Source organism: Neopsephotus bourkii, unplaced genomic scaffold (assembly GCF_033783945.1).
Source record: "Neopsephotus bourkii isolate Nb327-2 ecotype Australia unplaced genomic scaffold, CSIRO-AGI_Nbou_v1 NB_2, whole genome shotgun sequence".
NCBI classification, from domain to species: Eukaryota; Metazoa; Chordata; class Aves; order Psittaciformes; family Psittacidae; genus Neopsephotus; species Neopsephotus bourkii.
This window is the reverse complement of record NW_026900519.1, coordinates 141,809-169,267: the sequence shown is the minus strand read 5'-3', so window position 1 is coordinate 169,267 and position 27,459 is coordinate 141,809. Positions and strand designations below refer to the sequence as shown.

The 27,459-nt window shown below is 65.7% G+C and overlaps 4 protein-coding genes and 1 long non-coding RNA gene across 11 annotated transcripts; 3 read left to right on the top strand and 2 right to left on the bottom strand.

Moving 5' to 3' along the window:
- Positions 1-374: 374 nt before the first annotated feature.
- LOC133209680 (uncharacterized) lies at positions 375-2,187 on the bottom strand. Of its 2 annotated transcripts, none has more exons than XR_009724855.1 (5): positions 2,097-2,187; positions 1,505-1,779; positions 1,323-1,391; positions 1,187-1,278; positions 375-480 (listed from the first exon to the last, which is right to left on the bottom strand). It is a non-coding gene; the product is annotated as an uncharacterized LOC133209680 (long non-coding RNA). The 2 variants fall into 2 exon arrangements; XR_009724790.1 differs by having other exon boundaries at positions 1,346-1,391.
- Positions 2,188-2,776: 589 nt separating this feature from the next.
- LOC133219884 (synemin-like) lies at positions 2,777-4,855 on the top strand. Its single transcript, XM_061367896.1, has 5 exons — positions 2,777-3,304; positions 4,145-4,241; positions 4,361-4,493; positions 4,614-4,731; positions 4,817-4,855. The coding sequence occupies exons 1-5, from the start codon at positions 2,996-2,998 to the stop codon at positions 4,853-4,855; spliced, it is 696 nt and encodes a 231-aa protein (XP_061223880.1). The 5' UTR covers positions 2,777-2,995.
- A 2,486-nt stretch (positions 4,856-7,341) lies between these two features.
- On the top strand, positions 7,342-9,754 carry PLVAP (plasmalemma vesicle associated protein). The gene is made up of 6 exons (XM_061345498.1): positions 7,342-7,794; positions 8,116-8,206; positions 8,400-8,989; positions 9,144-9,252; positions 9,343-9,421; positions 9,508-9,754. The coding sequence occupies exons 1-6, from the start codon at positions 7,417-7,419 to the stop codon at positions 9,512-9,514; spliced, it is 1,254 nt and encodes a 417-aa protein (XP_061201482.1). The 5' UTR covers positions 7,342-7,416; the 3' UTR covers positions 9,515-9,754.
- A 1,115-nt stretch (positions 9,755-10,869) lies between these two features.
- Positions 10,870-14,387, bottom strand: GTPBP3 (GTP binding protein 3, mitochondrial). Its single transcript, XM_061345360.1, is given in 9 exon segments — positions 10,870-11,132; positions 11,217-11,495; positions 11,618-11,783; positions 11,906-12,052; positions 12,055-12,205; positions 12,306-12,508; positions 12,591-12,677; positions 13,574-13,809; positions 14,306-14,387. Coding segments are annotated over 9 exon segments (1,539 nt in total). The 5' UTR covers positions 14,344-14,387; the 3' UTR covers positions 10,870-10,900.
- Positions 14,388-16,640: 2,253 nt separating this feature from the next.
- ANO8 (anoctamin 8) lies at positions 16,641-26,048 on the top strand. 6 transcript variants are annotated; one of them, XM_061344946.1, is made up of 18 exons: positions 16,641-17,098; positions 19,490-19,595; positions 19,696-19,828; positions 19,915-20,053; positions 20,600-20,696; positions 20,852-20,968; positions 21,048-21,175; positions 21,392-21,574; positions 21,829-21,981; positions 22,061-22,187; positions 22,287-22,342; positions 22,873-22,947; positions 23,196-23,339; positions 23,644-24,315; positions 24,402-24,593; positions 24,672-24,803; positions 24,990-25,100; positions 25,188-26,048. In XM_061344946.1, exons 1-18 carry the CDS (start codon positions 16,991-16,993, stop codon positions 25,866-25,868), a joined length of 3,354 nt encoding a protein of 1,117 aa, XP_061200930.1. In that variant the 5' UTR covers positions 16,641-16,990; the 3' UTR covers positions 25,869-26,048. The 6 variants fall into 6 exon arrangements, with proteins under 6 accessions (XP_061200930.1, XP_061201206.1, XP_061200854.1 ...); XM_061345222.1 differs by lacking the exon at positions 16,641-17,098 and adding an exon at positions 19,010-19,149 and having other exon boundaries at positions 19,485-19,595; XM_061344870.1 differs by lacking the exon at positions 16,641-17,098 and adding an exon at positions 19,168-19,399 and having other exon boundaries at positions 19,485-19,595; positions 21,413-21,574.
- Positions 26,049-27,459: the final 1,411 nt, after the last annotated feature.

The window sequence follows — 27,459 nt, the reverse complement described above, 5'->3', positions numbered from 1 at the left end:
CGCCCATGGAGGATGTACATGGCCTTGGCCTTCGGGGTGGCAGTGGTGGTGCTGGTGGCCGCGCTCCCCACTGCACTCTGGCCACTGGCCACGGGCTCTGCCATGGTCGGGAACTGCTCTGCGAGGCTGGAGGGCCTGGAGAAGGCTTTGGCCATCACCAACCAGTCCCTTGCAGAAGCGCACGGGCAGAGGGATGACTGCCAGAGGCAGCTGGTAGGTGCTGGGTGATGCTGGGGACCCCCCGGGGTGCCCCCGAAGTGGGTGCGTTTGGGGGCTGTGAGGAGCCCCCAGCCCCTTCCCTTGTGCAGGTTCTGCTGCAGGGGAAAGCCTCGGAGCTGGAGGAGGCGCTTCACAAAGTGAACCAGCTGCAAGGTGGGGCTGGAGCAGGAAAAGGGGTGCGGGGGGGCGGGTGCAGGCAATGACCTATGGGACACCCTGGTACAGTGCTCTGAGACACCCTGATCCCATCCCCTCATCACCCTGATCCCATCCCCTGGATCACCCTGATCCCATCCCCTGGATCACCCTGATCCCATCCCCTGGATCACCCTGATCCCATCCCCTCATCACCCTGATCCCATCCCCTGGGACACCCTGATCCCATCCCCTGGATCACCCTGATCCCATCCCCTGGATCACCCTGATCCCATCCCCTGGATCACCCTGATCCCATCCCCTCATCACCCTGATCCCATCCCCTGGAACACCCTGATCCCATCCCCTGGATCACCCTGATCCCATCCCCTGGATCACCCTGATCCCATCCCCTGGATCACCCTGATCCCATCCCCTGATCACCCTGATCCCATCCCCTGGGACACCCTGATCCCATCCCCTGGAACACCCTGATCCCATCCCCTCAATCACCCTGATCCCATCCCCTTGGACACCCTGATCCCATCCCCTGGATCACCCTGATCCCATCCCCTTGGACACCCTGATCCCATTCCCTCATCACCCTGATCCCATCCCCTGGGACACCCTGATCCCATCCCCTGGATCACCCTGAACCCATCCCCTGGGACACCCTGATCCCATCAACTGGATCACCCTGATCCCATCCCCTGGAACACCCTGATCCCATCCCCTGGGACACCCTGATCCCATCCCCTGGATCACCCTGATCCCATCCCCTCGTCACCCTGATCCCATCCCCTGGATCACCCTGATCCCATTCCCTCATCACCCTGATCCCATCCCCTGGGACACCCTGATCCCGTCCCCTGGGTCACCCTGATCCCATCCCCTGGGACACCCTGATCCCATCCCCTCATCACCCTGATCCCATCCCCTCGTCACCCTGATCCCATCCCCTTGATCACCCTGATCCCGTCCCCTGGGTCACCCTGATCCCATCCCCTGGGACACCCTGATCCCATCCCCTCATCACCCTGATCCCATCCCTTGGGACACCCTGATCCCATCCCCTGGAACACCCTGATCCCATCCCCTGGAACACCCTGGTCCCATCCCCTCGTCATCCTGATCCCATCCCCTGGGACACCCTGATCCCATCCCCTGGGACACCCTGATCCCATCCCCTGGATCACCCTGATCCCATCCCCTGGAACACCCTGATCCCATCCCCTGGGACACCCTGATCCCATCCCCTGGGTCACCCTGATCCCATCCCCTGGATCACCCTGATCCCATCCCCTGGAACACCCTGATCCCATCCCCTGGATCACCCTGATCCCATCCCCTCATCACCCTGATCCCATCCCCTGGGACACCCTGATCCCATCCCCTGGATCACCCTGATCCCATCCCCTCGTCACCCTGATCCCATCCCCTGGATCACCCTGATCCCGTCCCCTGGGTTACCCTGATCCCATCCCCTCATCACCCTGATCCCATCCCTTGGGACACCCTGATCCCATGCCCTGGATCACCCTGATCCATCCCCTGGGACACCCTGATCCCATCCCCTGGAACACCCTGATCCCATTCCCTCATCACCCTGATCCCATCCCCTGAGACACCCTGATCCCATCCCCTGGAACACCCTGATCCCATCCCCTGGATCACCCTGATCCCATTCCCTCATCACCCTGATCCCATCCCCTGAGACACCCTGATCCCATCCGCTGGATCACCTTGTCCCCGTTGCCTTTGCTCCCTGCAGGGGAGAACAGGGCGCTGCAGGCAGCGGTGGCCCAGCAGCAGCAGCAGCTCGAGGACCTGCAGGGCAGCCGGTGAGCCCCACTTCCCCCCGTGCCCCCCAGCCCCATGCTCTGTCATCGAGTGTGTCCCCCCCCTCCAGGGACCAGCTCCAGCAGCAGAACCAGCGCCTGCAGCAGCAGCTCCAGGCCATGCAGAGGCTGTACTCGGGTGGGACCAGGCCCTCGGATGCATCCCTCAGCCTCCTGCTTCTCCTCCTCACCAGGATGCTTCTGTGAGGAGCATGGACCCCACGGATTGTCCCCTCTGCTCACCATGGGGTGATGGCCCTTCAGCCACTAGGGGCTGTGCCCAGGGTGAGCAGGGGACAGAGGTATGGCAGGGCTGTCCAGAGCTACTCTAGTTATAGAATCATAGAATGGTTTGGGTTGGAAAGGACCTTAAAGCTCATCCAGTTCCATCACTCTGCCACGAGCAGGGATTTAAGTGACTTTTAACCAATTTCCAGTAAACCACTGTGAAAATCCAGCGTTTTGTTGCCTCTTGGGGAACCAAAGCCCCATCTCTGCTGCACTGGGTGCAGCACAGGAGGGTGCTGTAGCAGCCCCTCAGCATCCCCCACTGGGCCGCAGATGCATCCCCCCATGTCCCTGTGGCTGTGTCCCAGGGCTGGGCGCAGGGACAGCGCATCCCAGCACAAACAGAGCTATTCTGGGCTGTGACCTGCGAGGAACCGCAGCCCAAAGCGGTGCCTGGGGAGGACAACCCACACAGCACAATTACAGCAGCCCAGGGAGCGACCTGCCCTGGGGACACCGGCACAGCCGGGCCGGCACCGCTGCAGCGGGCACACGGTCCCTGCTCCCCCTCCGGCATGGACCCCGCGGTGCCCAGAGCCACGCTGAAGGTGCTGGGGCTGTGCGCGGCGCTGCTGGTGCTGGTGGCGGCGGTGACGGTGGCCGTGGCGGTGATGCTGTGGCGCTCCGAGGCGCTGGGCAAGCTGCGGGGCTGCCGGGAGCGCGCAGCCAACGAGAGCCGGGAGCTTGGGAACGCCGTGGCCGAGCTGGAGCGGGAGCGAGCGCGGCTGCAGCGGGCTCGGGATGCGCTGCGCAGGGAGCTCGCCCAGGCCCATGGTGACAGCAAGAAGCTCAATGGCAGCCTGGGGTCCTGCCAGGAGCGGGCGGTAGGTGCTGGTGGGGATGGGGACAGGAGGGTCCTCGGACTCCTGCATGCATGGGGTGAGCGGTGGTGGGGTGGAGAGGGGGGTTCTGGCCTCGAGAGCAGGGTGATGCTTCATCCCTGGGGAGGGATTTCACACATGGGAAGCGCCGGCACTGATGGGAAGGATGCTGCAAGTTGGAAAGGGGAGATTCGGCCCTGGGATGAAGGACCAGCAGCACCCCAGGGCGTGCGGCCACATTCGTGCGTGGGACACCCCAAAAGGGGAGCCCTGGTGGGTCCCAGTCCCTCAGCACAGCCCCAGTGCTGCCCATACCCCTGCCCAGGTGCCTGTGCCTCTGCCGGGTCCGGGGCAGCTATTCCGAGCTGTGGCCGAGCTGCACCTATAATTACCCCGTCCCAAGGAGCCGGTGCGGAGCTGCCATCCCTCTGCTCCATGGTATTTTTAGCTGCAGCTCCAGCTGGGAACGGGCCTGGCCCCAGCGCCGTGGCCGCAGCCCGGAGGAAGAGCTGGGTCCCGCCGCCTTCCGGGTTCATCCGGCTGAACAATGGAGCAGAGAGGCTGGAAAAGGGTTCCTGCTTCCCAGGGCTGGCGCCGGGTTGGGCACTTGCTTGGGGAGCCCTGTGCCCTGCCAGGGGTGCCATCCGCGGGGACCCGGGTCTGTGAGCTCCAGCATCCCCCCCCGGCTCAGGCAGAGCCATCCCCACAGGGAAGAGGGATTTCCCCCCATCCTCATCCCTACCCCAACAAACCTGGCTCCCAGGCCACTGGGGGCATGGGCACGGCCTGGGGACATGGAGTGGCGGTGGGAAGGGGCAGGACACTGCCCACCCTTGTCCCCAGGCCAGGCTGGTGGCCAATGTGACAGCGCTGGGGGACGAGGTGCTGACGCTGCAGCGGGAGCGGGATGAGCTGGCCCGTGGCAAAGCGGCTCTGGAAGGTGAGCGATGTCCCATGGGAAGGGTGGGCACAGGTCCCCCATCGCACACCCACTGGGGACAGCGGGGGTTCCGGGCTGGGGGCGCAGGGTTTGGGGTGACGGCGCTGTCCCCATCGCAGGGGAGCTGGTGCGGGGTGAGGAGCAGGTGCTGGGGCTGCGGCAGCAGCTGGAGCAGGCGATGGAGCAGCAGCGAGCGCTGCGGGCACGCAGGGAGCGCTGCGAGGCCCGGCACAGAGACCTCGAGGCCACCCTGTAAGGTCCCTGTCCCCCAGCATGGGCTGGGGATGTCTGCGCATCCCATCACCCCGACCCAGCCTCACCCATGGGGACCACGGGCAGGGGCACCCCTTCACGTGCCTCCATGTCCTGCAGGAGGGACTACGCGGCCCAGGTGGATGCTCTGCGGCGGCAGGCGCGGAACCGAGCGACCGGGCGCAGGTGCCCCCCGCCCCGGTATTCCTGCATGGCCGGGGGGGGGGGGTCACCCACCGTGATGTGCCAGTGTCACCGGTGTCCCCGGGGTGCAGCACCTGAGCGCTGCAGGGACCCACTCACTGCCCTCCCCTCTCTTGCAGGAAGGGCTGAAGAGCCACAGCCCCCAGACCCCTCTCTGATGGGGGTTTGGGGCTGAGCCCCCCTGCCTGCTGAGCCCCCATCATTGCCGGTCTCACAGGAGCCTTTAGCACTGGGACCCAGCGGCCACTCAGCCCCAGCCACTTCTGACCAGCACCAGCGCATCCAGATGAAGGATGGGGGGGAGTGGTCACTGTGTGTCCTGACCCCACTGTGTGTCCTGACCCCACTGTGTGTCCTGACCCCACTGTGTGTCCCGATCCAGCCATCTATCCCGATCCAGCTGCCTGTCATGATCCTGCCATGTGTCACAGTGATCCCACTGTGTCCCGAAGCCACCACGTCCCCATCCAGCTGCCTGTTGTGTGTCCCGATCCCACCATGTCCCGATGCCACCAGACATCCTGATCCTGTTGTGTGTCCCAATGCCACCACCGCAGCCAGACCAGAGCATGGGATCACCCAGCCTTTTGGGCAGAGCTTTAGCTCAACCACTGACTCCCTGGAGCTGCTTTAATCAGTTCCAGGGTTTAACACCACGTTCCCAGCGCATTCCAGAAACTGGGAAGACTGGGCATGGCTTTGAGCAATAAAGGCTGCTCTGCTCCCTGAGATGCTCCCCCCAAACCCTGCTCAAGCACCGCACACACCCCAGGGCTTTACCTGGGCTCTGCCACCGCTGGCGCTACAATGGACCCCAAAGTCGCACTGGGGATCCCCTGCCAGTGGCACAAGGAGGTGGGAATGGGGGACCAGCGGCTGCTGGGGGTTCGCAGCCGCTTCCCAGGATCTTTGATCCGCTTTGAAGGAGGTTTCCAGGAAAGTTGCCGATTTTCCTGCTGCCGCCGCCGCCACCATATCCTGTGCAGAGGGCAGGCAGGCTGAACACAGGCATCCGGCCTCCTCCTGCTGCGCTTCCCATGGGACATCACCCCTGTGCCCCCCAGCTTTCCAGGGAAGGGCTGCAGAGCCTGAGATTGAGGGACCAGCCCCATTCCCGCACCCTGAATCCAGCGGTGCCAACGGACCTCAGCCCTGCAGTGATTTGGGATGGGGAGGACAAGCAGGCACAGCCATTCCCATGATTTCCAATGGGGAACTAAGTGGAAAATGGGGCAGAGGGAGGGTCTGCAGCGCTGGGGGAGGGTGGGTGCCCGATGGGGGTCACTGGTGAGCCCAGGAGGCTGTGGGAGCTCTTGGGATGCTGCTGGAGCATCCAACTGGCTGCGGTGCCGGGGGTCCGGCCGAGCCGCGGCAGCGGGAGCAGGGGGGCCAGGGGGTGACTCACCGTTATTTGCAGCTCAGGAAGGAAACGGCGGTAGCGGTGAATGGATGCAGGCCTGACACCATCCCGGCCATCGCAGACACTTCCCGGTCCCCAGGGAGCGCAGTGCAGCCGGGAGGCAGGAAGCAGTGAGCGGCTCGGGGTCAGCGCCGGCACAGCCCTGGCCGGGCATCCTGCCTGGGGATGGGGATGGGGGGGGTCCGGGCACATCCCAGCGCTCCCGCGGGCTGGAAATGCCCAGGGCTGGAAGCCCAGCACGGCCCAGCTCAACCCAGACCCCCCCATCTGTGGTTGAGGGTTGGACAGACAACACCCCCCCCCAAGCCCTGGTGCTGCCTGCGCCGCTGCTGCCCCTTTTCCCTGTATCGAGGACCACCCCCCTCAATGTCCCCAGCCCATCCCCAGGCCAGCCCGCACCTGCAGGCTCCCCCTCAGCTTGGTGTGGGCACCCCAGGTTTGGAAGAGGACAGGGGAGACAGCGCCAGCCCTGTGGCTCTTTCCATTCATGCTCAGCTGGGCTAAGCCACCGTACAGCAGTGGGGGTTTATCCTCACATGGGGCCAGGGCCACCAGTGCTCCACATGGAGCTGGGCTGGGCTTCCTCAGCAGACTGGACATCTGCCGTGTCCATGGGCATGGACAGCTCTGGGTTTGCCCCTTGCTCCCCTCCATCAGCTGCTCTGCCCAGCAGAGATGTCCCTGCGCAGGGACCAGGACCAGGAGCAGCTCCCCAGGCCCTGCAGCTGGATGGTGGCTCTACAGCGTGACAGCACCCATGGGTGCCGCAGCCACAGGTTCCCACCCCAGCCCAGGGCCACCCTAGCGGCAACGCAGGGCCTAGCCCCATCCTTCCCCTGCCCACAAGTTACCTGTGAGGTGCAGGAGAGGACACAGAGCATCAGCCCCTGTGTGCCACCAACCCAGCGGTGACCCATGTGCCACCGTCCACCTCAAGGACACAGCACCGGGACCAAGCCAGCACAGGATCCTCCTCCATCACCCCCCAGCAAGTGCTGGCAGCCGCATCCCACCCTGCCTGCCCTGGGGATTCATCCCGGGGCATCCCGGCCGCGCTGGGGGCTATTTTGGGATAAGAACTGGTCCCTGCCCAGTAGCAACTGCAGCAATTGTCCTCTCGCAAACAGAAGCTGCATCGTGATAACGCAGCTGGTCGGGAGCATCCGGAGAGGCAGGAAGGAGCCTGGCAGAAGGAAATATTCACAGGAGCAATATAAACACGGCGTCGGGAGAACGCTCCGCCCCGGCTTGGCAAAAACCGGGCTGCCCCGGGCTCGGGGTGAGCAGAGCACTGGTGGGATGGAGAAGAGCAGCTACCCCATGGCCAAGTTCGGTCTGGAGGCCAAGGAAGTGATGCCCAAGCGGGACTGTGGGTTTTACGTGAAGTACATCTTCCTCTTCACCTCCCTCATCCAGTTCCTCATCATCCTGGGGCTGGTGCTGTTCATGGTGTATGGCAACGCGCAGGCAGGCACCGACACGCACCTCCGGCTGCTGGAGGAGCAGCTCCAGGATCGCTACAGCAAGATCATTGCCCTTGGTGAAAGGAACATCAACCTGACCCGCACGCTCAACGCCACCCTCAAGGAGAAGCAGAGCCTGCAGGCCCTTGCCCAGAAGGTGCAACGGGAGCTGGAGAAGTGCAACAGCTCCCAGACTCCCAACCCCATCCCCAAGGTGAGCGCACATCCCTGCGGAGGGACCGCAAAACCCCTGATGGGTACCCACAGGCTTCAGCAGGGATGGATGACAGGGTGATGGGGGCAGAGCCTCTGGCGATGCCAAATTACCCTTCACAAGTCCCAGGGCTTGCTCATGGGGCTTCCAGTCTTGGAACCCTTCTCACCCTCACCCTGCTCCTTATCCTCTTTCTTCTCTTCCTCATCCTCCCCGGCCTCAGCAGCCCCCACTGCTCTCAGCAGTGCCTGAGGAGGGGGAGGCACCATGGGGGTCAGGGATATGTTCTAACCCACCCTCCTCTTCCTCGCCCTTCTTCAGCTGCAGGAGATGATGAAGATCATCTTCTACCAGAAGACGAAGCTGGACGAGTGCCACATGACCATCGGCCTCATCAATGCCAGCTGCAGCAGTAAGGAACCCCCCCACCCTGGGCACCCCCTTCCCAACACCCGGGGTACCCCCTGCACCCCTCAGGGACCCACTGCAGGCTGCGCAGGTGGGGCTGCAGGATGACAGCACCCATGGGTGTTACCCGGAGGTGTGGGGCGGGATTGGGGGGGGGGAGGAGCACACACCCCAACCCCACACATCCCCCGGTACAGCCGATAAGGTGCTGCTGCGGAGCCAACTGGACCAGGCAGCCCAGGCCAAGAAGGAGCAGGAGGAGAACTGCCGCAAAGAGGGGGCTTTGCTGAGTAAAGCCACGGCAGAGCAGGAGAGCTGCCAGCAGGAGCTGCGCAGCAGCCAGAGCCTCCTCGAGTCCACCCGGCACAACCTGGAGCTGCACAAGCAGGAGTGCGGCACCCTCCGGGCCGATGTCAGCTACTCCTTCCAGCGCATCAAGGAGATGCTCAGCCCCTACAGCTGCACCGCGGTCCACGACCAGCTCAACTGGCTGACGCAGCGCACGGAGAGGCTGTTCCTGTGGCAGCAGGACCGGGACACCAAGTATGTGGGGAAGAGCGTGTGCGAGGCGAGCCTGAGCCAGTGCCAGCAGAACTGCTCCAGGGAGAAGCAGGAGCTGGAGAAGCGGCTGCAGGGCAGCGAGAAGCAGGTCAAGGGAGGCCAGGAGGAGAAGAAGAAGCTGCTGGCGGAGAAGGAGCAGCTCGGCAAGGAGCTGGAGGAGAAGAGCAAAGCGGCCGCGCAGGCTTGGTACTTCAAGGACCAGCTCAGCATCTGCATGGGCTCCAAGGTGAGGGAGATGCTGGAGACACCCCCCGGCACCCGGGGATCATTGTGTGTGCTGGGCAAGGACAAGAGGTTGCAGCACCCCCAGGTCCCCTTCACCCCAGGGTGCTGTGGCAGCAGTGACAGCACTGATGGCCTCCATATGCTCTCCTCCACAGATGGACACCTTCTTCGACATCACGGGCTCCCGGGTGCGGCCGGGACCCTTTGCCAGCACAAGCACCCTTGTGGATGCTCTGCGGAACCAGGGCATCTTTGGGAACATGGGTGAGTTGAGGGGGGGAAGCCCTGTGGGACCCTGCAGGCCCCCCTCCCTCCTGGCACCCAGCCCGGCTCAGGGCTGCTCCATCCCACCAGGCAAGATCAACACAGAGGAGATCCAGCGCTCGGTGCAGAAGATCATGGAGCAGTACACGTCCACCCTCAAGATCCCCAGGTGAGGGCGGCTGGCGCGGGACCTCACTGAGCTGGGGGGGTACCGGGGGGGAGCAGCACCAGGGTCTGATCCTGCCCTCTCCGCAGCGGCTAACAGCAGAGCAGCGCATGGATCACAGCAGCGAGGGGCTCCAGGACCAGCCCAGGCAGCGCTTCCCGCAGCACAGACGGCAAATCCTGGCCGGGAGTGAGCAGGAAGCCCTTGGCCATCCCAACCCCAGTGCAGCGGGAGCCGGGGCCACCCTTCCCCGTATCCCTGCACTCATCCCATCCCACACGCTCACCTCCCACCTGCATGTCCTTGGCAGCTGTAAATAGAGCCAGCCCTGAGCACTGACACTGCTCGCCACACGAGTGTCTGGATGCCTGCGAGTGGGACACAGAGGCCATGGCCAGGATGGGGAGTGGGAACATCCCGTCCTGGCTCCACATTCTCCTTGGGGGCGGGAAGCGTGCAAGGCCGAGCGAGCGGGAAGCTCTTGGCAGCCTCATCCTGCCCGGAGCCCCCTCCGTCCCCAGGCCGCACCGGGGCGGTGATGAATCCGCCGGCCACTCGCTGATTTATGGCCCTGCTTCCCTCTCCTTCCTGTTGAAAGAGCCTTTCCTGCTGGCTGGGCTGCCCGCACGCACAGCTCCCAGCATGGCCCGTTCCCATCTCCATCCCCAGCTCACATTTGGGTGCCCAAAGTCCCACATGGATCCCCCAAACCGGATCCATCCTGGGATACAGGCGGCAACGTGCTCCTGCTGGGTTCCACTGCCCAAGGATGGGGACAGCACCAGATACCCCCATCCATGCCCAGCCCCCAGGGTGGGAATCAGGGTGATGGAGGGGCTCCCCCATGTCCCAGCTACCGGGGGATCAGCTCGCTGCCAGAGGATGTCCTGGAGCTCCACTACAGGCATCGGGCACTTGCAGAGCTTGGGAACCCCAGAGGAGGGCTGGGAGAGCAGGGGGACCCCAGGGAGCACCCATCTTTGGGGATGCAGAGCCCAAAGCTACCACTTGGGTGCAAGAGCTGGGGGGACTCCACAGCTCCCTGGGCTGGAGCTGAACTCAGGGGGCTCCCAGATTCCTTCGCTAATTCCCAGGGCGGTGGGGGGTGCTTGGGGTGCAGGGATGGACCCCACCAGGGTGCCAAGCCCCATATATACCATGCCATGTGATGCCGCAGGGGAGAAACCCGAGGTGGCTTTTCCCTTCCAGCCACTCCAGCTCCTTGTTTATCCTCCTGGCCAGGAAATGGGGCCTCTCCCAGTGTTTTTTTCCATGTCTGGGGCTTGGGACACGCTCTCCGCAGCCAGGAAAACACCAGAGCCCGGCCTGGGAACACCGAGCTCTGCAGCCACCAGGGACAAGGGATGGGGAAGGACACCAGAGCCACAAAAGGCACCATGGTTTAATGCCAGCACGGAGGCACGAGCTCCTCTGCACTCAACACTGGCGGCACCGCAGCCGGGGACCCCCGCATTGTGCCCATCACTTGCCAACACAAAAGTCCCTGAAGATGATGTCGAGGACGTCCTCGGTGCTCACGTGCCCGGTGATGCTGCCGAGGTGCCTCCGTGCCAGCCGCAGCCGCTCGGCCGCCAGCCCCAGGTCACTCTGGCGCTCCCGGCCGTACCGCGCCAGCGCCACCATGCACTGCCGCAGGTGGAGGCTGTGCCGGCTCTGTGTCAGGCTGGGCGAGCCCGAGAGGGGGTCTCCACACCTGGGGAAGGAGGATGAAGGGATTGGAGCACCCCCTGGAGCCGGGTGGGATGGGGGGGGTCCCCCCCGCCTACCCCGCACTCACAGCCGTGCCAGCTCCCGCGCCAGCAGCACCAGGAGGTGCTCGAGCCCCTCGCCTGTCTTGCAGGAGAGGAAGGTGATAGGGGGCATGGGGTGTCCCTGGGCGCAGGCAGCATGCAGGGACCCCCCGTTTCCCTTCAGGAGGTCGGCCTTGTTGAGCACCAGGATGCAGGGGGTGGTGGGGGGGGGCTGCAGGGACCCCAGCGCAGACCCCAGCCCCGCTGGCTCGGTGGGCACTGCCGTGGCATCCAGCACAGCCAGCACCAGATCTGCTTCCCGCAGCCTGAGAGGGGGACACAGATAATAAGGTAGAGCAAGAGGCCACATCCTGCCCCCCCAGAGCCACCCCCAGACCCTGGGGTTGGGTTTGGGGGGTAAGCCCAGCCCAGACGCCCCCATCCTCACCGGTGCCGTGCACGGCTGACCCCCTCCTGCTCCACGGGGTCGGTGGCATCGCGGAGCCCAGCCGTGTCGCTCAGCACCAGTGGGTAACCACCAACATTCAGGGCCACCTCCACCACGTCCCGCGTTGTCCCCGCCACCGGTGACACGATGGCTGCTGGACGCTGGCCTGGGGACACAGGGCTGAGGGGATGATGCCAGGGAAACCCCTCCCAGGCCCCCTGGAATGGGGGACCACTGGGGGCTGCTGTCCCCACGGAGGGGGACACTCGCCCCCCGCACCCCACTCACACAGCAGGTTGAGCAGGCTGCTCTTGCCCACATTGGGGGGGCCAGCGATGACAGCACGGACCCCCCCTCGCAGCAGCTCCCCACGGCGCCCATCCTGGAGGTGGGAACCAATCTCCTGCTCCAGTGCCTGCACGGTGGCATCCACTGCAGGGAGAGATGAGGAATCACATTGAGAGAACACAGATGGGGGGTCCCAGCCCCTGCCTCGTTTCCCTGCCACTCCCCACCTTGGGACAAGACCTCTTCCTCCACGTTGTCATCCTCACTGAAGTCAATGTAGGCTTCAAGGTGGGCGAGAGCCTGCGGAGCAGGGAAGAGGTTGCTCCATGGGGACAGCCCAGCGCTGTCTCCACAGCGGGATGCAGGTGGGGGATCGGAGCCCGCACCCCAACCCCTTTACCTGGGTGAGGGTGTCGCTCCAGCGCTGGTAGAGCCGGCCCAGCTCCCCCTCCATCTGCCTCAGTGCCTGCCGCCGCTGCGCCTCGGTCTCGGCACGGATGAGGTCCCCCAACCCCTCGGCCGCCGTCAGGTCCAGCTTCCCGCGCCGGAACGCTCGGCGGGTGAACTCCCCGGGCTCGGCGGGACGCAGCCCGGGCAGGCTCCCTGCCGGCCCCATGGTGAGCCCCGAGCTGGGGGCACCCCCCCGGGGGGACAGCAGGGAAAGGATGGACAGGGGGAGCCTCACCCAGCGCCCGCAGCACCCCGCTCACCACCGCCGGCCCGCCGTGCACGTGCAGCTCGGCGCAGTCCTCCCCAGTGAAGCTCTGGGGTCCTGCAGAGCCGGGATGATGCTTGGGTGGGCTCTGGTGCACCCCAGCCCCTCCTGTCCCATGGCATGCTTTGACCTTACAGGCAGTTTTGGGGGGGCTCAAGGGATCACCCCCCTCTCAACCCCCCCAGTAACCAGCTGTGCTGGAGCTATATAGGACTGGTGGAAAGGGGTCACCAGGACCATCCCCATTGGCATCTGCATTCAGCCCTCACCATGGTGCTGGGGAAACCAAAAGGGGCTGAGCCCTGACCCCCCCCTCAACCCCCCTAGTAACCAGCTGTGCTGGAGCTATATAGGACTGGTGGAAAGGGGTCACCGGGACCATCCCCACTGGGATGCATCTGCATTCAGCCCTCACCATGGTGCTGGGGAAACCAAAAGGGGCTGAGCCCTGACCCCCCCCTCAACCCCCCTAGTAACCAGCTGTGCTGGAGCTATATAGGACTGGTGCAAAGGGGTCACCAGGACCATCCCCATTGGCATCTGCATTCAGCCCTCACCATGGTGCTGGGGAAACCAAAAGGGGCTGAGCCCTGACCCCCCCCTCAACCCAGTAACCAGCTGTGCTGGAGCTATATGGGTGGAAAGGGGTCACCGGGACCGTCCCCATTGGCATCTGCATTCAGCCCTCACCATGGTGCTGGGGAAACCAAAAGGGGCTGAGCCCTGACCCCCCCCTCAACCCCCCCAGTAACCAGCTGTGCTGGAGCTATATAGGACTGGTGCAAAGGGGTCACCGGGACCATCCCCATTGGCATCTGCATTCAGCCCTCACCATGGTGCTGGGGAAACCAAAAGGGGCTGAGCCCTGACAGTGCTGGGCACCAGGCACCCAGACCCCTCCACTGCGCACCGAGCCCCCCTCCCCAGGCCCCGAGCCCTGCTGCTCAGCCCACCTTGGAACCAGACGACGAGGCCTCGGTCGAGGGGCTCCCCGGTGGCGGGGTCCCGAATGCGCCTCAGGGCCAGGACGCGGGGCGGGGGCAGCGCGGGGCGGCCGGTGAGGCTCTGCAGGGCGCCGCGGCTGCCGGGGCCGCTGGTCCGGATCACGGCCACCCCGCACCGGCCGTGCCCGGAGGACAGAGCGAAGATGGTGTCCCCCCAGGCCGCGGAGCAGAGGCGCTGCGCACACCTGGGACAGGGCGGGCAGCACGGAGAAGGGGTGCAGGGGTGGGGGGGGGCACCCCATCCACAGCCCTCTATGGGGCAGAGGGGCTGCAGGGATACCCAACCGCACCATTCACATCCACCCCTGCCCAAGACCCCTCCTCGTGCCCCCACAGACCCAAGGGGGCTCCCACCGGACCCTGAGCGCAAACCCTTCCCTCTGCCCCCCCAGCAGCCAGGGGCGCACGTTGCACCCCACCATGCCCGGGGCAGGCAGCAGAATGCAGGGGTGCAGCCCCCTCTCCCCCCACAGCTCGTCCTGAAGGTGCAGCCCCCTCCGTGCACCCCGCCCACTCCTCTGTTTTGGGGTGCATCCCCCCTTTCCCTGTGCACCCCCGCTGGAAGGAGACACCCCCCCTGCCCGTGCTCCCCCTCCCCACGCACTACCGCTACACGGGGTCCCTGCACCCCTCTTGGAGCCCCCCCCACCCCGAGGAACCACGACCCCCGGGTGCCCTAACCTGCGCCCCTGCGCGCTCAGCGCCCTCCGCAGCGCCATGAGGCCCCTCCGCTCTGCCCGCACCCCGAGATGGCTTCAGCGCCCGCGCGTCGCCCCGCCCATCTGCGTGCGCCCATTGGTCACAGCGCAATCAGAGGCGGGCTCTATGCCAAGATCCCGGGTTTGATTGGTCAGCAGGCAGCCATGACACCGCGCTGTCTGAAGCTACGCAGGAGCCATCGCTTCCGCCCGGGCGCGGCTGTCCCTGCCCGCTCCCGGCCTGTTCCTCCCCGTTCCCTCCCGTTCCTCCCCGTTCCCTGCCCGTTCTCTCCCTTTTCCTCCCGTTCCCTGCCTGTCCCCGCCGGGCTCCAAACCCCGCTCTCTCCCCTCCCTCTCGCGTTCCCCGGGTGCTGCCCTCGAGGGGTACAGACTATTGGGGTGCAGCGCCCCCCCCCCGGGGGTTCCCCCGGTTACTGCGGTGCTGCTCTGTGGGTGCGGGGCCGGGCGGGACCCCCAAACTCGCGACCCCCGGCTGCACCCTCAAATAACCCTCAGAGCCCTGAGGTGGGGGTCCCCGTATCCGGGGGGGTGGGGGGCAGAACCCCCCGTGCCCTGTTCCTTTCCTACCCCCTGCTCTGCACCCACTGTAGGCCCCGTCCCCTTTGTCCTCAGGAGCGCTTGGGCTCTTTGGGACCCTCCTGTTTCGGGGGTCCTCGCGCTGGGCAATCCCCGCCCCCCCCCGCCAAGTGGCTGAGCCCCAGCTCTGCACCCAGTCCCCCCCCACATCCCTGCTTCCCACCCGGCAGCGGGAGCTGGGGCTGACCCTGGATCGTGGGATGTGGGTTCCCACAAACCACCCCCCCCAAGTGCACCTGCTGCTCCTTGAACCATAGAAATGTTCTCCAAGCAGCATCACGCGAGATCCCCACTCCCCATCCTGCTTCCCATCCCTGCCATAGGATGCAGGACCCCATCCCTGTCTCCATCCCATCCTGCTCAGGACACACAGCCTTGGCTGGGGGTTAGGGCAGCCAGCCGGTGCACAGGGGTTGGAGTACGAGCAGCCATGACAATGGGGTTCCCCCTACTCTGGGGGAGCCTTTTCCTGTGGTCCCCCAAACACCGGCTCAGCTTGCAGCGGTTTGGGGGCTGCTGCGGCCGGGGAGGGCTGCGGGCGACTGCGGTGGCGGGGCCGGGGGTGGGGGGAAGGCGGTGCCGGCCATGCAGACAAAGGCGCCGGAGCAGGGAGGAGCAAACAGCAGCATGGCCGGGATGCTGGCAGGGATGCAGGCAGGGATGCAGGGGAGGGATGCAGGCAGGGATGCAGGCGGGGATGCAGGCAGGGATGCAGGCGGGGATGCAGGCAGGGATGCAGGCGGGGATGCAGGCGGGGATGCTGGAATCCCAGGGATGCTGAATGCCTCCTCCTCTGCTAAATCCTACAGACATCTCCCAAACCTCCCCCAGATTCCCTCTGCCCTGCGGGTCAGGGATGAGGGATGCGAGCACAGAGCATCAGCAGGGAGCGGGCCCAGCTCTGGGGCTGGGGGGGGTCTCGAGGGGCTTTGGGGCACTCAGGTGCCCCCCCAAGCCTCCAGGCTCCAGGGCAGGCCCCAGGGCAGGCCCCAGGAGCCCCCACCCCACCCTGGGGTGCAGAAGCTTTTCCATGGGCCACCCATCGCCCCCCCCCCTCAGCTCTTAGTGCCTCAGCCCCCTCACCCAACCTCACGGGGGTCCCAGGAGGCTCTTGTGGGGGTTCGGGACCCACCGAAAGGGGATGGGGTCCCCCAGTGCCCAGCTAAGACAGGGCCAATGGCCAGGCCTGGCCTGGGAGAGGTGCCAGCCCGTGTCCCCCCCCTGCCAGATGCCGGGGGAGGGGACAGCTCCTTGTGGCACCGCTCCTCAGCGCTGGCAGCCAGCCCCTGCCCCAGAATAGCAGCGGGTGTGCGGAGCAAGGCGGGGGGACAAGCGGGACCTGGCACGGGGGTACTCGCACCCCAATGCCCACCCTGAAAGGGGCTTAAAGGGGGGGCTGCGCTGACCCTCAGGACCGGCCGGGTGGAGGGGTCCCCCCCCACAGTGAGGGGTCCTGGTTGGGGAATGGAGGGGGGCGCAGAAGAGGGCTCCCGAAATATCAGCGTGCGGCCCCGCTCGGGTTACCTCCCCCCCTCCTGTTACCGCCCCCCCCCACTCCCCCTCTCCGGCGCTCCAGGGAATGGGAGCGAGGGGGGGGTGCCGGGGACAGAGGGGATAACGGGAGGGTGGGGATGCAGGGGGCAGCTCGGGGGGGGGATGGTGGGGATGTGGGGCAGTCCCGGGGTGGTGAAATGGGGATGTGGGGCACTCACGGGGGGGGGAGGGGGATAACGGGGACATGTGTCAGTCCCGGGGGTATGCGAGGACACGCGGCTCCGGGGGGGATGCTCCGTGCCCAGGGGGGTGTCGCCGCCGCCCCGGCCCCGCAGAACCACCCCACGGGGCGCGGCCGGACACGCGTGGCCGGTACGACCGGCGCTGGGGAGCCAGCGGCCAACCAGACAATTAAAGGGGCCGGGAACGCCGCGCTCCGCTTCGCCGCCTTTGTCCCTCCTCCCGCCCGGCCCCGGTGGCGGCGGCGGCAGCGGCTCGGGTGGCACCGGCGGCACCGGCCCAGAGCCCGGAGCCTCGGCGGCCCCATGCACCGGCCCCCGCCGCCGAGCCCCGCACCATGCCCGAGCCGCCGGTGGCAGCGCAGGACGGAGACGAGCGGCCCCGGCGGGCCCCGGCCGGGGAGGAGCGAACGGAACCGGCGGCCCCGACCGGCGTCCTGGGTAAGGTGGCACCGGCCGGGAGCGGCCGCCGGGGCCGGGGCTGCGGCTGCGGGGTGGGGGGGAACGGGGGGGGGCAGCTCCCTGCGGCTCGATGCGGATGTCGGCGGGGCTCGGCCGGGATGCGGCTCCCCAGGGACGGGACGGGCCGAGCCCCCGGTGCGGCTCTGAGCAACCCCCCGGGAGGGCTCCGGATTGCCCGAGGGGATCCACGGTCCTGCGGGGGCCGGGGCTCTCTGTGTCCCCCCCCGGCACTGGCCCGTGCCCCCTCGGGACGGGGTCCATGCACAGGTCGGTGTCCGCAGTCAGCGGCTCAGCACCGGGTCCATGGGCACCCCGTGTCCCACCGAGGCCATGCAGTCCCCTCGGGAAGGCCGGTTTGCCCCCATCAGGACAGGCCTTTCCCCCCCACACCCCCCCCAACCAGCTCAGTGCCCTCCAGGACAGATCTGGGCAGTGAGGCCAGGGTGAGGGCTTGGTTTTGGGGTGTCCAAGCTGGGGTTGGGATGTCCCCCCACTGTGGCACCAGGGGTAGGTGACACCCCCACGGCCAGGTTGGGGTCCCCATGGCCAGGCAGTGCAGGCAGGGCCTGCTGCCCGCCCCGCTGCCTGCGGGAGGGTGACCCACTTTGCGTGCCCCCCCGGGACGCGGCATCACCGCTCCCCCCCAAAAACACCTTCCCCGGTGGCCGCGGGCTCCGCTCGGCGGTGGGGCAGCGTCATTCCCAGCACGATGCAGCTCCCATGACCTTATCCCAGAGAGCCAAGGTGAGCAGCAGGGCCCTGGTGGACGGGGGGGGGGAGACAACAGGTCTTAGGGGTGGGCTGGGATGCTGCAGGACGGCAGTGAGCCCCTTGTGCCAGTTTGGTCACCAGGGGGAGACTGGGGGGCCAATGGAGTGAGGAGGACCCCAGGGCTCAGCTCCAGTGGGGTTGGGGTGCAGGCACGATGCTGGGGACCCCTCTGCAGTTCATCCACATCTTTTGCCATGACCTTGGGCAGGAAAATCCCTCCTGTCCCCCCACAGCATCGCCCCGATTTGCAGCTGATGCACATGCATGTGCAGCTCCTCCACTGCCCTGCCCATGCCAGGACCTACGTAACCCAGAGTGGGTGAATCCAGCACTGCTGAAAGGCCTGGTGAGCGCAGGCAACCATGGGCACCAGTGCTGCCCACCTGCCCTGCACCCCAGCACCCCTGTCCCTGGCACACTGGTACCCAGTACCCCGGCACTCTGTCCCTCACATACTGGTATCCCGGTACCCCAGCACCCTGTCCCTGGCACAGTGGTACCAGTACCCCAGCAGCAGGGTGCAGGACATGCCCCTGGCAGCAGGATTGGCCCCACTCTGGGGGTGGCTTCCCGCCAGCCTGGCACCATCCCCAGCTTCACCCACGGTGCCAGGACAAGGGAGAGCTTTGAGAACCCCTTCCTGCTGGTGGCTGGTGATGAGTTTGCCAGGTCTGAGCCCGGTGCCTGGGTGCATCCCCAGGGATGAGCTGCCACAGCAGTGCCGGCAGTTCCTGTTTATCGGGGCTGGCAGGTCCCGGTGTGAGCAGCGTTTCCGGAGCCCCGGGACCTTCCCAGCCCTGGGGCAGCCGGAGAGGCCCTGTCCTGGCTCTGCCACCCTGGCTTAGATGGGGAAACTGAGGCAGGGAGGTGGCCGGGCTCACAGCCAGCACGGGGCAGGGACAAATGGGGTTCCACAGGGCTCCCCAGCACCACCAGGGAGCCCCATCCTGCTCTCCCTGCCTGTTTTGGATGCACCCAGTCCCCATCCCTCCCAGGAGGTGAAATGGGGACACTGGGCACGGGGACAGCTTGTCCCCACACTGCACACCCCGCAGCATGGAGAGGGGCCGTGTCCCTGCGCCAGTACCCGATAGGGGGGTGACAAGGGGCCCTGGGGACTGTCCCCATCCCACCTCTCTGCGGTGATGCGGGGCCTCCCTGGGTTTCCATGGAGACCGGCTGCTTTTCCGCTCTCCCCATTTTTGCTGCCTTCTCCCATCTCCTGGAGCCGGATCTCAGCCCCTCTGAGGGGGTTTGGGAGGAGGTGAGTGGCGGGGGGGGGGGGGTGGCAGGGGGGCACCCCATGGCCAGCAGCACCCATGGGTGCCTGGACACGCTCCTGGCTCCTCCCCGGCAGCTGTCGGGGGCCTTTTTGGGCACTGGGAGCTGCCGGAGGAGAAACCTGAGCCAGGGCCGGCGTCACCAGGAGCGGGAGCGTGACCTCTGCCATGGGCGCTGCTGGAGACAGACACACACGGGGTGTCCCTGTGCCCAACCCATGCGCCGGCCGCTGAGTTGGGTGCTTTGGGGTGCAGCTCCCAGGGGCTGGGGGTGCCCCAGTGTCTGCTCATCCCCTCCCTCCTTCCCTCCCTCCTGCAGACAAGCTCTTCGGGAAGCGGCTGCTCCAGGCCGGGCGCTACATCATGTCCCACAAGGCCTGGATGAAGACGGTGCCCACGGAGAACTGCGACGTGCTCATGACCTTCCCGGGTAGGGAGCTGCTGGAGCTGCTCTGGGTGGCGGCACAGCGGGAACGGGGAGGGAATGGCTGGGGTGGGAGATGTGCTCCGTGCTGAGCAGCACCGTGCAGACACCACCGATGACCACACGCTGCTCTGGCTCCTCAACCACATCCGCCTCGGCATCCCCGAGCTCATCGTGCAGGTCCGGCACCACAAGCACACCCGGGTGTACGCCTTCTTCGTCACCGCCACCTATGAGAGGTGGGGTCCTGGCTGCGTCCCCAGCCCCTGCCATGCTCCCCGGGGTGTCCCCCGCCGTGTCCCCAGCGCTGTCCCCTCCTCTGCAGTTTGCTGCGTGGGGCCGATGAGATCGGGCTGCGGAAGCCGGTGAAAGCAGAGTTCGGAGGCGGAATGCGGAGCTTCTCCTGCGAGGAGGATTACATCTATGAGAACATCGAGAATGAGCTTTACTTCTTCACCTCTCAGGTGGGAGGCAAGGGATGAGGGACACGGGGCAGGGAGGCGGGGATGCAGACATGGGGATGCAGGGATACAGAGATATGGGGTACAGGGATGTGGGGATGCAAGGATGCAGGAATGTGGGGGCACAGGTATGTAGGCATGTGGGGAGGAAGGGGTGCAGAGATATAGGCATGTGGGATACAGGGATGTGGGGGTGCAGGGACGCAGGTGTGTGGGAATACAGGATGCAGGGATACAGGAATGAGTGGATGCCGGGATGCAGGCATGTAGGGATATGGGAATGCGGAATGCAGGGATGTGTGGATGCAGGCATGTGGGGATGCAGGGATGCGTGCAGATGCAGGGTTGTGGGCATGTGGGGTTGCAGGGCAGGGATGCAGGGATGTGGGCAGGGAAGGCAGGTACCCTTGCCCTCCCCAGGTGAAGTAGGGGATCAGAGACTGATCCAGTCACCCCTCAAACTGGGGATGAGGCGGGTCCAGGGATGGGGACACACAAGTGGCTTGGTAGGAGCATGTCCCAGGGCTGAACCCCGCTGCGGTGCTGCAGGAACGGCAAAACATCATCAGGTACTGGCTGGAGAACCTGCGCGCCAAGCAGGGCGAGTCGCTGCACAACATCCACTTCCTCGAGGGGCAGCCCATCAGTGAGTACGGACCTGCCCAGCGTGTCCCCATCCCCACGCTGGTCACCCCAAACCTCCCCATTGCTCTTCCATGCTGGGGCCATGCGGGGACGCACACCGGGGGTGTTGGTCTGTGTCCCCCTGTCCCATCCCTTACGCTGTGCCCCGCGGCGCAGTCCCGGAGCTGGCGGCCCGCGGCGTCATCCAGCAGGTCTTCCCATTGCACGAGCAGAGGATCCTCAAGCGGCTCATGAAGTCCTGGGTGCAGGCGGTGTGCGAGGCCCAGCCGCTCGGTATGGGGCTGGGGGGGTGGCGTGGGGACAATGGGGGGTGGCCCAGGTCTGCTCATTGCCCCCCTCGTGGTCCCCACAGATGAGATCTGCGACTACTTTGGGGTGAAAATCGCCATGTACTTTGCTTGGTTGGGATTCTACACCTCGGCCATGGTGTACCCTGCGGTGTTTGGGTCCATCCTCTACACCTTCACTGAGAACGACCAGGTGAGAGGGGTCAGGAAATGGGGTGAATGGCTGTTTCTGGGGGTCAGAGGGGCTGTTTGCCACCTTTCCATCCCTCCTTGCTCCAGCCCTTCCCTATGATGCTTTAACGCTGTAATTCCCAAGCCCATGGTGATGGAGCTGCAGCAGCACCAATGTGGCTCCCCAGAGCTGGGGGGGGGGGGATGCTGGGGCCAGGAGGGGCAGGCCCCGGTACAGTGGGTGCTGTGGCTCCTGCAGACCAGCCAGGACATCTGCTGCGTGGTCTTTGCCATCTTCAACGTCATCTGGGCCACGCTCTTCCTCGAGGAGTGGAAGCGCCGCGGGGCCGAGTTCGCCTACAAATGGGGGACGTTGGACACCCCGGCCGAGTCCATCGAGGAGCCGCGGCCACAGTTCAGGGTGAGCCCTGGCTATGAGGGGTTTCCTATGGACAGGGGGTTCCTATGGACAGGGGGTTCCTGTGGTTGGGGGGTTCCTGTGGCTGGGGGGGGGAGGGGGGTCCTATAGCTGGGAGCATCCCCAGTGTTTGGGTCTGGCTGAGCTCCCCCTGACCACAATGAGCCCCTGAGGGAGGTCTGTGCTGGGGTCACGGAGGGCTCCTTTGGGGTGCCCGCTGTGGGAAGGGTGACAAGCTCCTGCCCCCTCTTCATTAGGGCATTAAGAGGATCAGCCCCGTGACCAGTGCGGAGGAGTTTTACTACCCACCATGGAAGCGCCTCCTATTCCAGAGCCTGGTCAGCCTCCCTGTCTGCCTCACCTGCCTCTCCCTCGTCTTCCTCCTCATGCTGGGCTGCTTCCAGCTCCAGGCGAGTCTCATCCCAGCATCCCAGGCTGGCAGCACCCCCTGACGCTGAGCCTCACCCGTCCCCATCCCCATCCCTGCAGGAGTTCGTGCTGAGCATCCAAGAGCTGCCCCGCATCATCCGGTTCCTCCCCAAGGTCCTCCTGGCCATCATCGTCACCGCCTGCGATGAACTCTACAAGAAGATCGCCTACTGGCTGAATGACATGGGTGTGCTGGGGATGGCCCCCAGGGGTGCTGTGGGCAAGGCTGGGTGCTGGGACCCCCTCTCCTGAGCTCCCGTCCTGAGCCCCTTCCTCTGCCTTGCAGAGAACTATCGCCTGCAGAGTGCCTACGAGAAGCATCTCATCATCAAAATCGTCCTGGTGAGGGCAGATGGAGGGGACCAGGGAGGGATGGAGAGGGGATGGAGGGGGACAGAGAGGGATGGAGGGGGACAGAGAGGGATGGAGGGGGATGGAGGGGGACAGAGAGGGATGGAGGGGACCAGAGGGGGTTGGAGGGGACCGGAGGGGGATGGAGGGGGACAGAGAGGGATGGAGGGGACCAGAGGGGGTTGGAGGGGACCGGAGGGGGATGGAGCAGGACAGAGAGGGATGGAGGGGACCAGAGGGGGTTGGAGGGGACCGGAGGGGGATGGAGCAGGACAGAGAGGGATGGAGGGGACCAGAGGGGGTTGGAGGGGACCGGAGGGGGATGGAGGGGGACAGAGAGGGATGGAGGGGACCAGAGGGGGTTGGAGGGGACCGGAGGGGGATGGAGGGGGACAGAGAGGGATGGAGGGGACCAGAGGGGGTTGGAGGGGACTGGAAAGGGGATGGATGGGACTGGCGGGTTTGAATGGGGCCGGTGGGTCCCGGTGCCCCCCCGTGCTCACCGCCCTCGTCTCCCCCAGTTTCAGTTTGTAAATTCATACCTGAGTCTTTTCTACATCGGTTTCTACCTCAAAGACATGGAGCGGCTCAAGGAGGTGAGGAGGGGCCGCTCCCGGGGGCAGCGGCGCCGCCCGGAGCCCCCCCCCGGCACCGTCCGGACCGACGTCCTCAACCCATCCCTGTCACCGTGTCCCCCCCTTCCTGGGGGGGGGCTGCCCTCGCGAGCCCCCGCCGCGGTCCCTGGCTGCTGCCTGCGCTGTGCAGGGTCCCAGCTCCCGGCCCCGCTCACGGTCTCTCTGTCTCTGTCTCTGTCTCTGTCTCTGTTCTTCTGTCCCTTCCACAGCTCCTGCTCATCTTCTCTCTGTCCCAAAGCCTCGCGCGTCAGCTCAAAGAGGCTCTCCTCCCCTTCATCCTCCTCCACCTCCATCTCTCTCTCATCTTCTTTAAGGGCCTCCTGGGCTTTTGCTGGAGACTGGGAATATCCAAAGTAGGAGCGGGGCTGGGGGGGGACGGGGTGGGGGGAAGCCGGCATCCGTTTGCACCTCACCTCGGGACCCTCACACTGCCCTTCGGGAGGGATTCGGGCTCTGCTCCGGTCGCTGGCACAAGCTGAGGTCCCACCATCACTTGTCACCAACGGGGGGGGTCACAGGAGGTGGGAACGGGGCTGGGGTGGTGCCACCGGCACGCCGCGCACAAGGCGATGGGGATGCAGGGACACCGCACCCGCTGTCCTGTCCTGTCCCGGGGGTGGTGACGCCGTGTCCCCGTGTCCCTGTGTCCCCGTGCAGATGCTGGCCACGCTGCTCCTCACCCGGCAGTTCCTGCAGAACGTCAGGGAGGTCTCACAGCCCCACCTGTACCGGCGCTTGCGACGGGGGGACCTCAACCTCCGCAGCCTCCGCCAGCTCGCCCAGGCCCTGCTCTGCCTGCTCGTCCCCCGCCGCCACCCCCCGGCCTCTTCCGAAGGGCCCCGCGGCGAGAAGAAGTGTCTGAACGGCGGCTGCGGGGTGCCGGAGGAGGAGGAGGACGAGGAGGAGCGCCGGGAGTCGGACTCGGAGGAGGAGAGCGCCCTGGACTGCGGGCTCAAGCTCAAGAAGGTGAGCTTCATCGAGAAGGCGGAGCGGCGCGGCCCCGAGCCCGGCGGCGCCGAGGATGAGAGCTTCCTGGAGGAGGGCAGCCCCACCATGGTGGAGAAGGGCATGGACCCCGCGTCCGTGTTCGAGCTGTGCGAGGACGAGGATGAGGCCGAAGGTGCCCCCGGCAGCCCGGTCAAGGCAATGGAGCCCGCAGTGGTCCCGCGGGCCGGGCGCAGAAGGAGGGCGGCGGAGAGCCAGGAGGAAGAGGAGGGTGAGGAGGAAGGAACGAAGCGCAACCGTGCCTCGTGGATCGACCCGCCAGAGGAGGACTACTCCACGCAGCTGACACAGGCAGAGGTGGAAAGCTGCATGAAGAAGTATGAGGTGAGCAGGGACATGGAGCTGGTGGGATGCAGCATTCACCCCCCTATCCCTACTGCAATGCCTTTCCTCCTCCTCGTCCTCCCCAGGACACGTTTCAGGACTACCAGGAGATGTTCATCCAGTTCGGGTACGTGGTGCTCTTCTCCTCCGCCTTCCCCCTGGCTGCTATGTGCGCTCTGGTGAACAACATCATCGAGATCCGGAGCGATGCCTTCAAGCTGTGCACAGGGCTCCAGCGCCCCTTTGGCCAGCGCGTTGAGAGCATTGGGCAGTGGCAGGTGCGGTTTGGGGTGATGGGGACCAGGGGGGTCCCACCTCCCTTGGGGGGCTCATTCCAGGCACCGTGGCTCTTGCAGAAGGTGATGGAGGCCATGGGCGTCTTGGCCATTGTGGTCAACTGCTACCTGATTGCCCAGTGTGGGCAGCTCCAGCGCCTCTTCCCCTGGCTCAGCCCCGAGGGAGCCATCATCTCCGTGGTGGTGCTGGAGGTACGGGTGCTTGTGTCCACGGCTGTTATTGTAGGGTCTCCTGGTGCATGATGAGGCGCTTAACCCCATAGGCTGTTCTTGTGTGGTCTCTCCAGTCCCCCCATCCCTTTTGGGGTGTGTTTCAGAAGAGGGCAGCAGTGCCTGGGGTGGGGATGCTCATCCAGAACCCTGTTGATCCCCCTGCAGCACTTCGCCCTGTTCCTGAAGTACATCATCCAAGTGGCCATCCCCGATATTCCTGCCTGGGTGGCTGAGGAGATGGCCAAGCTGGAATACCAGCGCCGTGAGGCCTTCAAGGTAGGAACTGCCGGGGTGGGACAGGCCCCTCCTTGGGGCTGAGCAGGTCTGCAGGGTGTCCTGATGCTGATGGGGACCCTGTTGCAGAAGCACGAGCGCCAGGCACAGCACCACTTCCAGCAGCAGCAGCGGCGCAAGCGGGAGGAGGAGGAGCGGCAGCGACACGCTGAGTACCAGGCTCGCAAGGAGCGGGAATCCAGCCGGGATGAGGCCAAGCCTGAGGCCACCGGGCAGGACCCGGCCCATGAGAAGAGCCAGAGCAAAGGGAAAGGCTCTGGGGGCAGCTCGCACGGCGGCTCCGACAAGCCCAAGAGACCCAGCTCCCTCCTGGCCACCAACAACGTGATGAAGCTGAAGCAGATCATCCCTCTGCAGGGCAAGTTCCTCTCCGGGGGGACTGGGGCTGGCAGCACGGCCCCCACCAGGTCCCCCCAGTCCCCTACGGGCAGCGAGAACAAACTCCCTGGCTTCCTCAGCTTCAAGTTCCTCAAGTCCCCCGAGACTAAGCGGGACGCGGGCACCGAGAAGGTGCAGTCGCCCACCAAGCCATTCAATCCCGGCAAGCTCTTCAACTTCGGCAAGTCCGAAGGGGCCGGGGGCAATGGAGCCGTGGCCACTGCGCCCCCCCAGCCCCGGCCCGGCCCCTCGATGGACACGGGTGAGCGGCCAGTGCCCAGCAAGTCCCATCTCAATGGGGTGCCGGAGGAAGGGAGCCGTGAGGAGCCGGAGAGCCGGCCGGAGGAGGAGAGCGGGGGCTATAAACTCTAACCGGAGCTGTGGGGGAGCAGGGATCAGTGGGAATGAGCGCTCCCTTCTCCACGCAGCCGTTGCTGTCGCCACCCTCTCACCTCCCGTCGCTGTTCCCTGACGCCAGGAGCTGTCCCCTCGCTCTGCACTGTTCCCCTGTGCTGCATCCCCTCGTGTCCCTCCAGCCCCTCCACTGGGACCCGCTGCTTCCCACACCAGGGAACCCAGCAAAGCGCCGCTGGTGTAAGTGGCACCTGGCTGTGGATTCGATTCAGAGCAGCCCAACAGGTTCCCCTCCTGTGCCCCACCAGACCTGTCCCAGTCTGGCTCTGTGCCGTGAGCGCGGACGTGAGCCTGAAGAGCCCCACAGGGAGATGCTGTGGTCCAGCCCGAGGAGACAAGAACTCAGCGCTGCGGGATCCACCAGGATCAGCTCGCCAGCCTCACCGTGTCTCTGATGGCAGAGGGATGAGACCACGCTGGAGAGAGGAGCCCGATTCACCCGTGCCTACAGCTCCTGCCATCCAGCCACCGCTGCATCCCGCTCCTGCATTCCTTCCCAGCACCGCTCATTGTCCTGCCCGAAGCCCAGCCGGGAGGGAGGGGGGCGAGCGCCAGCACCCGGATTCCCATGCACGGGCAGCATTTCTTGCACTAGAACCCAAACCAACCCCAGCGCAAGTGACTCTGCTCTGCTCCACCTGACGGCAGAGCCCGGCCGGGCGCGGGAGCAACCGCAGCGACTGCACCGCGAGCCGGGACCGGCCCTTTCCCGCTCCGCTTTCCCATTTCCTGGAATGGTTTCGCAACTCGCGGGGGTTGTGCCGGAGCCTGGGGGAACGCGAGCCCCGGGCAGGGGCAGGGGCACGGAGGGGGTGGGAGCAGCTTCGCTTCTGCCGGGGCCGGTTCTACCGCGCCGGGTGCACTCCCAGCGCTAACAGCCGCGGCTCTGCACGCTGCTGCTTCGCTCTGTGGGACAGGACCCCAGAGCGGACCCATCCAGCCCCCGCTGCCACCAGCCACCACCCATCTCCAAAGCAAGCAGGGGAGAGGCAGGGGGCTCCGGCGGCTGCACCATCACTGTGCCTGGTCCAGGCCCAGCATCAGCGCATCCCTCTCCCCCTAAGGCCTGGGCTGTAGGAAACGTCAGGTTGTTCCCCCCATCCTTGTTTCTCTCTCTACATGTCATGTATTGGTTGTGTTGGTCTTCAACTCAAGCCATTTTATACAGCAATAAGGGCAGAAGAGGGCAAAGGCTTTATCCACTGCTCCTGTGCTGTGGATGCTCTCCAGGTCCATGGGCTCCATCTCCCCCATCGGCTGGTGCCAGCCCCTGGGAGCGCAGTGGCCATCCCAGCCGTGCCCCCTCCCAGCAGCACAGGATGCAGGAGAGATTCCTGAAGCGAGGGCAGGGACAAGGGAGCGGCGGGATCCTGGGATGCAGTGAGGCTGGTACCAACACAGCCATGCCCTGGAGAGTGAAAGCAGAGCAGGAGGAGAGAGCCCAGCCCGGCTGGGGGCACGGGTAACCCAATCCCCCCCGCCTCGGCTCAGCACCCTGCCTGCAGCACCCTGGGCACTGCAGAGCCCAAAGCTCAGCCCTTGCCTCCTG

What these genes read in the sequence shown, in the direction of transcription:
- LOC133219884 (XM_061367896.1), top strand. Translation starts at nt 2,996, where the DNA reads ATGGACCCCGCGGTGCCCAGAGCCACGCTGAAGGTGCTGGGGCTGTGC. An exon ending in TGGCAAAGCGGCTCTGGAAG is followed by an intron (nt 4,242 to 4,360) that starts GTGAGCGATGTC and finishes TCCCCATCGCAG; the next exon opens with GGGAGCTGGTGCGGGGTGAG. An exon ending in GGGGGGGGGGGTCACCCACC is followed by an intron (nt 4,732 to 4,816) that starts GTGATGTGCCAG and finishes CCTCTCTTGCAG; the next exon opens with GAAGGGCTGAAGAGCCACAG.
- ANO8 (XM_061344789.1), top strand. Translation starts at nt 19,189, where the DNA reads ATGGCCAGCAGCACCCATGGGTGCCTGGACACGCTCCTGGCTCCTCCC. An exon ending in AGCCGCGGCCACAGTTCAGG is followed by an intron (nt 21,575 to 21,828) that starts GTGAGCCCTGGC and finishes CCTCTTCATTAG; the next exon opens with GGCATTAAGAGGATCAGCCC. An exon ending in AGAGCATTGGGCAGTGGCAG is followed by an intron (nt 24,594 to 24,671) that starts GTGCGGTTTGGG and finishes TGGCTCTTGCAG; the next exon opens with AAGGTGATGGAGGCCATGGG.
- PLVAP (XM_061345498.1), top strand. Translation starts at nt 7,417, where the DNA reads ATGGAGAAGAGCAGCTACCCCATGGCCAAGTTCGGTCTGGAGGCCAAG. An exon ending in CATCAATGCCAGCTGCAGCA is followed by an intron (nt 8,207 to 8,399) that starts GTAAGGAACCCC and finishes CCCCCGGTACAG; the next exon opens with CCGATAAGGTGCTGCTGCGG. An exon ending in GCATCTGCATGGGCTCCAAG is followed by an intron (nt 8,990 to 9,143) that starts GTGAGGGAGATG and finishes TCTCCTCCACAG; the next exon opens with ATGGACACCTTCTTCGACAT.